We start from the raw sequence: 7,548 nt of genomic DNA on the forward strand, positions 1-7,548 counted from the left end.
TTCCACCCCCCCTCCATCTTTCTTACCACTACCTGTCCCCCCACCCACCACACGCACACATTCCCCCCACCAGCAGCAGATCTCTGGCCTGTCAGGGGGAGGTAGGGAGGAGCTGGGGGGGAGGGGGAGGCCTGCGAGTTTTCTAACCTTGTTCTTATAAACAAACCCACATGTGCAGCTGCCGCTGCTGCAACTCACCCCACAATCCCGGATATAAGTCCTGCCCCTTTAAGAAGAAAAAAAAAAGCTTCTCCCTCCTGCCTCCCACCCCACCCATCCACAAGGACCTTTGTTTCTCCACCCTCTTTGTCAGTCGGCCCCGCCCCTCCATGTAGAGGAACCAATGGGCTAAGGAAATAAGGCCGGTCTTCGACGTCATCGTATCTGGCCAATCAAAGGGCGCGTTGGTGGGACGCCTCACGGAGGGCGCGCCCAGAGGAAGGCCGGCAGGAGAAAGGAAGCTTGCAGTCAAGATGGAGACAGCTAGTTGCTCCGCTACGGTCGTCGGGAACGGGGACGTGGTGTCCCAGCGGGAGCGGAGCCTGCTGCCTGAGCGGCTTCAGAGGCGAGACCAAGAGAGGCAACTGGAGGTGGAAAGGCGCAAGCAAAAGCGGCAGAACCAGGAGGTGGTGGAGGAGAAGAGCGACTTTTTCACTGCCGCCTTCGCCCGGGAGCGAGCCGCGGCGGAAGAGCTTCTGCAGGGCGGAGAGTCCGTCGAGCGGCTGGAGGAGGCGGCCGCTCGGCTCCAGGGGCTCCAGAAACTGCTCAACGACTCGGTTTTGTTCCTGGCCGCCTACGAAGTGCGGCAGGCACAGGAGGCGCTAGCGCAGCTGCAGGCGGCCCTGGCCGACCGGCGCCAGCAGCTGCAGCCCAAGAAGCGATTCGCCTTCAAGACCCGGAGGAAGGATGCTGTTTTGGCCCCCCAAGTAGTAGATGCGGCTCCCGGCGCCGCGGGGGCGGAAAGCATCCTGGCCTCCCCGCCCTCCCTGACCGAGGAGGGAGCCGCGGGCTCTAGCTGGCTCTGCGGCTTCTCCAACCTGAAGTCCCAAGTCTTGGAGAAGAGAGCGGAAGAGTTGCACCAGCGAGACGTCCTTCTGACCGAACTGAGCAATTGCACGATCAAACTGTATGGCAATCCCAACACCCTGCGGCTGAGCAAGGCCCGCGGCTGCACGTTGCTCTGCGGCCCGGTGTCCACTTCGGTGTTCCTGGATGATTGCAGTGAGTGCGTGCTGGCCGTGGCCTGCCAACAGCTCCGGGTACACACTACGAGAGACACCCGCTTCTTCCTGCAGGTGACCTGCAGGGCCATCGTGGAGGACTGCCACGGGATCCAGTTCGCCCCTTACACCTGGAGCTACCCGGGGATCGACCGAGACTTCGAAAGCTCTGGCTTAGATAGGAGCAAAAATAACTGGAACGATGTCGACGATTTCAACTGGTTGGCTCGGGATATGGCCTCCCCCAACTGGAGTGTTCTGCCTGAAGAAGAGCGAACGACCCAGTGGGACTAAGCAGTTGTTACTCTTCTCTCCACTTATACCAAATTCTTCCCGTGTGGGACTGACCCCCAACTAATGGGACCCCAAAGTGTACTTATCATTGTCACATAGTGTATGTTTTCAGTAATTAAGACGTAAAATTGTGATAGGCGATTTGTGATTTCCATTCAATTCGAGACAGGTATAACACTTTTATTTTTGCTATTTTGATAATTATTGCTAGTATTTGCCCATGACAGTTTGAAGCCTGGGGGGCGGGGGGAGGGAAAGAGTGTGGTTTTCTGTTGGTTTTTTTTATTTGTGGTATTTAAAACTTATTGCATGAGAAAGCAGGCCTTCAATAAATATTTAATAAATGAATGCAGCAGGGCTCTAGTAAGAGGTGGTTAATGTGGAACGATGGTACCGAACCTGTGCCGAGTACCATGAAGGAGAACCTTTTTGGGTTGAGTGCTCTCAGCAGGGTGCTCTGGGGGAAGCCGCCTCTTTGGTCTTCAGCTACACCTTAGCTTGAGCTTCTGGAATCCAGCTGGTCATTGACTTGTTTGGGTCCAAAAGTTCGGCTTGGACCCCCAGAAGCTCATGAGTTTTCCCAACTGTAAAGCCAAAATTATTATAGCTACCAATTTTTTGTGCATTGAAAATGTCATAGACACTGTTCTAAGTACCTTACTCTCCTCCTTCCTCTATCTTTAAAATGTTTCTCTCTCCTCCTTCCTCTATCTTTAAAATCAATAAAATACACTTATTAAGGCCTCAGAATCGTATGAGGTAGGTTCTGTTTGCACTGTTTTTCAAGCGAGGAAACATACGTTGCTCGAGGTCACGCATGCTGGTGGACTGGAATTTAAAGTTGGCTCCAGAGCCCATCTTCTTAACCCACTACAAGATGGTGATTTTGAATTGTGTTGACTTGACAAGAAGCATGCAAAATAATTAAAAAGGGCAAATTGCTTTTTAAAAATATTTTTTTTATTGATTTCAGAGAGGGAAGGAAGAGGGAGAGAGAGAGAGAAACATCAGTGATGAGAGAGAATCATTGGTTGGCTGCCTCCTGCACGCCCCCCACTGGGGATCAAGCCTGCAACCCCTGGGCATGTGCCTTGACCAGAATTGAACTGACCACTGAGCCATGCCAGCCAGGTGCATTGCTTTTTTTTTTTTTTTTTTTAACTTAGGCATAATTATGGTAGGTTTCCTCATACAAAAAAATGGAGACAGTCCTGGCAGGGTCGCTCATTTGGTTCAAGTGTTACCCTATGTGCCAAGGTTGTGGGTTTGATCCTGGGTCAGGGCACATACAAGAATCAACCAGTGAATACATAAATAGGTGGAACAACAAATCAACGTTTCTCCCTTCCTCTCTCTCTCAAAAAAAAAAAAAGAAATTGAGGCAAACATCTGGTTCAGTTTTTTTTTAATGATGTTTTCTATACCCATGTGGTATTAAATGTAACGTGACATTGACAGACATTAAATGGCTGTCTAAAGAGAAGAGGGCATGGAGACAAGATCCAGCTCAGTTTTCCACTCATTTTGCTATGATTAAGGTTACAAACTTGGCTTTTTGCTCTATACACTACCATTCGTTATTCTTAAATGGCTAGTTGAAGGATTTTAAAAAAGCTTTTTTTTTAGTCTAATGGCCTGTAACTAATTGCTTTATATTTAATAATTGCCACAATTATTAATGTGTTTGAAGTACCTTAAAGTATTTATATGTTTAATATTTATATGTTCTATCTTGTTCCAAAAAAGTAAAGTAATTTCTAGGATATGTGAAATGTAATAAGATAACAACTACTGAGGAGGAGGAACAGGATAGTCACAAAATGGAGGCAGAAAAGAGGTCAATAAAAGTGTAGCCTGCTGTCCTGGCTGAGTGGTTCAGTTGGTTGGAGCATCGTCCTGTACAACAAAATATTGTGGGTTCAATTCCTGGTCAGGGCACATACCTAGGTTTCGGGTTTAATCCCTGGTTTGGGAGGCAATCGATTGATGTTTCTCTCTCCTCCTTCCTCTATCTTTAAAATCAATAAAAACATCCTCGAGTGAGGATTTAAAAAAGAAGAAAAGTATAGCCTGCTGAGCCCTATTCCTTAGTCTGATGTTAATCCAGAATTTTCCCCCTCTATTAGCTGACTTGAAAAAGGATCCTAGTCAGTTTCACAATTTACAACATGCACAAAGAAAAAGAAGGGGCGGGGAGGGGGGATCAGTTGCTTAGGAGGAATAATCCTGATAATAAAAGATAAATATTTTATAATGAAATTCTCAATCATATCTTCACATTAGAAACTATGATTGGTATCCCAACACTATGGCCCTGAACACTGATAGCTTAACACCTAGTATACTGCAGGAGAAACCCTGCTTGTGGTATAATAGGCTTGCAATTCATATGTGTGGAATGATCATTTTTATAAGAAAAGTAACTACATCTAAAAAAATGAACCTTCTGCAAATCTGCACTTTTAATCCTATATAATAAAACCTTAATATGCAAATTGACCGAACGGCAGAATGACAGTTGCTATGATGTGCACTGACCACCAGGGGGGAGACACTCAATGCAGGAGCTGCCTCCTGGTGGTCAGTGCGCTCCCACAGCAGGAGCACTGCTCAGCCAGAAGCTGGGCTCATGGCTGGCGAGTGCAGCGGTGGTGGTGGGAGCCTCTCCTGCCTCTGCTGCAGGTGGGTGGTAAGGAGTGAGGGGTCTCGGACTGCAAGAGCCCCTGACTGTGAGGGGGATGTCTGACTGCCAGCTTAGGCCCAGGGGGATCGGGCCTAAGCCGGCAGTCAGACATCCCCCAAGGGGTCCCGGACTGCGAGAGGGTGCAGGCCGGGCTGAGGGAACACACACCCCCTCCCGCCCAGTGCATTAATTTTGTGCACCAAGCCTCTAATAGATAATAAACTCACAAAATTATGGCAGTTTGAACCCTAGTTAATGCTTGCTAACCTCAGCTGAGCTTTCCTTGCTGCTTAGCAAGCCTGTCCTGCCTTCCTGAATAGCCAGCACCACATTACTTATGTCAACTATCCCAGACCTTTTTCTTCTTTCCTAAAACTCAAAATTGAATGGCTGTAACTGCTGATCTCACCTAACACATTGTAGGCCATCCAACTAGAACCCCCTTAACATTCCTCAATATTTGAAAAAATTTCCAGAGCTACCTCTTCCACCTGTGCCCATCCCCTCCTACTTCCTATAGATCCTGCTCCCTTCCCATGGGCCTTTTTCTTTTTCAAAATACCAGATCCTGAGATCTCCACCCTACATATCACTGAATGGTGTTCCAGCTCCTTCCCTCTGTCAGCCATCTTTTTAAAAAATATTTTTTTTATTGATTTCAGAGAGGAAGGAAGAGGGAGAGAGAGAAACATCAATGATGAGAGAGAATCATTAATCGGCTGCCTCCTGCATGCCCCCTACCAGGGATCAAGCCTGCAACCTGGGCATGTGCCCTTGGCAGGAATCGAACCCAAGACCCTCCAGTCCACAGTCAGATGCTCTATCCACTGAGCCAAACCAGCTAGGGCTCTATCAACCATCTCAAAAGAGTAGCTGTGTCCACCTACAACTACATCTGCTCCTTTATGTCTGTAACCTTACCTTGCTTTCTCGGCTGAACTGGCTCATTGATGGTATCAGCATCTAAGCACCAAATCTAGCAGTTCCCGCTCCCCTCCATCCTGTCCTTTCTCTAGGTGCAGTTTACTACCTTACCCTTTTGAAGTTCTCTCTTTCCTGGCCCTCCATAGCCTTGCTCTACCCTGTTGCTCTTAGGGCAGCTTCTTTCCCTTCAGTGGGGTTCTGGTGACCTACAGGCCTTAAGTGTGAGTGATGCTCCACGTTTTGTCTCCAGCTTCTCGTATTTGGTCTCTTCAGAATCTCAGCTCTCAACCTGATGTGCACAGTCCTGTCTGTATCCCCAGCCTCCACCCTCAGTGGGCTCAGCTGCCTTTCAAATTCCATATATCCTTTAAAATCTCCATTCTCATCTCTTTCCCTCCCAAGTTCCATGTTTCATTTAATGATGTAATTGTTCTCCAGACACTTTGCTTACCAGGGCCAAGCAGGTACAGTCAATGAGGAAGCTGCTGGGAGTAGTCCATAGGGAGGAGGGGACCAGATGACTTGGCAGACAACGTCAAGCATTTTGAAAACACTGTACGAGCCAAGCAAGGCTTTTCTGCAGTCTGCATCTGGTCCCTGCGCTGTCCAATTTGTAACATCAGATTTCCAAATCGTATCAGTTCCACTCTCAGCAGGTCCTGCCCATTCATACTGTCCCTTCAAGTCTCTCTGCCATTTCAGAAAGTTAGACCTTACTGTGTTTTCCCTAAACTTAAACTGCCACGGATTTTTAAAACCAAATCAGCAACAATAAAAAACCCTCAAAACCTATGTTAAAGTCACATCCCTGACTTTAAGTGTTGATTAAAGTAATTTAGTTAAGTTTTTATTATGCAAATCTAATGATAATGTCAGTACAATGAGGGCCTATGGCACCAACAGTGTGATGACCAGTTTCATTAAAATTAACTCTGGCCCTAGCCAGTTTGGCTCAGTGGACAGAGTGTCAGCCCAGGACTGAAGGATTCAGGTTCCATTCCAGTCAAGGGCACATACCTAGGTTGCAGGCTCAATCCCCAGCCCTGCTCCGGGCTTGTGTGGGAGGCAACCAATAGATGTGTCTCTCTCACATCGATGTTTCTCTCTCTCTGTCTCTCCCCCTCCATTCCACTCTCTAAAAATCAATGGAAAAATATCCTTGGGTGAGGATTAACAACAACAAAAGTTAACTCTGGAAAAGCAATAAAATAGCACATTAGTCAAGCGATTCGTTTGTTAAATTTCATTTATGAACAGATATTACGTATGGTATGGTATATGGTATTATATGAGTATTGTATAAATACTCATAAAGGATCACTCCAGAGTGTCAACCCAATAAAAATAAGAAATATAGTCAATTTCCTTGTAAGTTCCAATGCTGAAATTCTGATTACAAGAGTTATTATTGAAAAAAAATTGTTTTAATTTTCTTAATCAGGCAGAAATGGACAAAAACAGCAAGATGTAAAGATTCAATACACTATGGTTAATGTTACATGGTAAAACTATGTTTTATAAACATCATGCCAATTACTCTGGTACCATAGAAATTAGACAACTAAATTGCATTTAATTAAAAAATCTCATCACCAACTTAAAAACTTAGTCACACTATTTAATTCTTTTCTTATAAATAAAATAAAGTGGCCATTACCATTAAGATGAGGGTCAATTATTTGCCCAGCTTACCAGGGCCAAGCAGGTAAAGAAGGGCAGGCACAGTGTGGCACAGAAAGCCAAATGTTTTAGCCTTTACTATGCACCTGTTTAGTGCTGAATGCTAAGATCATAATGCTAAACAAAGCAAGCGAGGTCTTCTCCTTCATGGAAGTTCCAGTCTAGTTGAAGATCAAAGGAGTGAAAGAACAATCATGATAGAGAGATTCTGAGAACTCTGAGAGGGTACTGCCCCGTTCTAGCCTCTCCAGGTGAGGGGGGCCTTAAGTAAAGCATCCCTAGCACCACCAGTCCAGGGTTTGAATTCCCTGGGTGACACCCCTGCCCGCTGCCTACTCAGAGCAGCAGCGTCACAGGAGGAAGGAGTTATTCAAAGGCCTGCCTTCCCACCTTTCAGATACTGTGCTTGCCCTCGACTGTAAGAACTGACTAGACCAAGCAAGACAATGCAAGGCCTTTTACTCACCTGGTAACCAACCTCAATGTTCTGTTCAGCCTTTCAAGTACATTATTATAAACTAGGGGCCCGATGCACGAAATTCATTCAAGGGGCTTGGCCCTTTAGCCACGGAGGCTGCCTCGGCCCTCGCAGCCCCCACTTCGTCCGGAAGGTCGTTTGGAAGGTCGTTTGGCTGTCCAGTCTAATTAGCATATTACGCTTTTATTAGTATAGTTTTTTTTTTTTTTTTTTTAGTTTAAGACCTCTCAGTTGTGTTTGTTTCACCAAGAAAGCTATCCATAACCTAA

The 7,548-nt window shown here is 46.3% G+C and overlaps 1 protein-coding gene across 1 annotated transcript; it reads left to right on the forward strand.

Moving 5' to 3' along the window:
• The first annotated feature begins 457 nt into the window (after positions 1-457).
• Positions 458-3,508, forward strand: TBCC (tubulin folding cofactor C). The gene has a single exon (XM_079780030.1). It carries the CDS (start codon positions 474-476, stop codon positions 1,512-1,514), a length of 1,041 nt encoding a protein of 346 aa, XP_079636156.1. The 5' UTR covers positions 458-473; the 3' UTR covers positions 1,515-3,508.
• The last annotated feature ends 4,040 nt before the right edge of the window (positions 3,509-7,548 follow it).

This window comes from Cnephaeus nilssonii, assembly GCF_951640355.1.
Source record: "Cnephaeus nilssonii genome assembly, chromosome: 9".
Taxonomy (NCBI): domain Eukaryota; kingdom Metazoa; phylum Chordata; class Mammalia; order Chiroptera; family Vespertilionidae; genus Cnephaeus; species Cnephaeus nilssonii.

What these genes read in the sequence shown, in the direction of transcription:
- TBCC (XM_079780030.1), top strand. Translation starts at nt 474, where the DNA reads ATGGAGACAGCTAGTTGCTCCGCTACGGTCGTCGGGAACGGGGACGTG.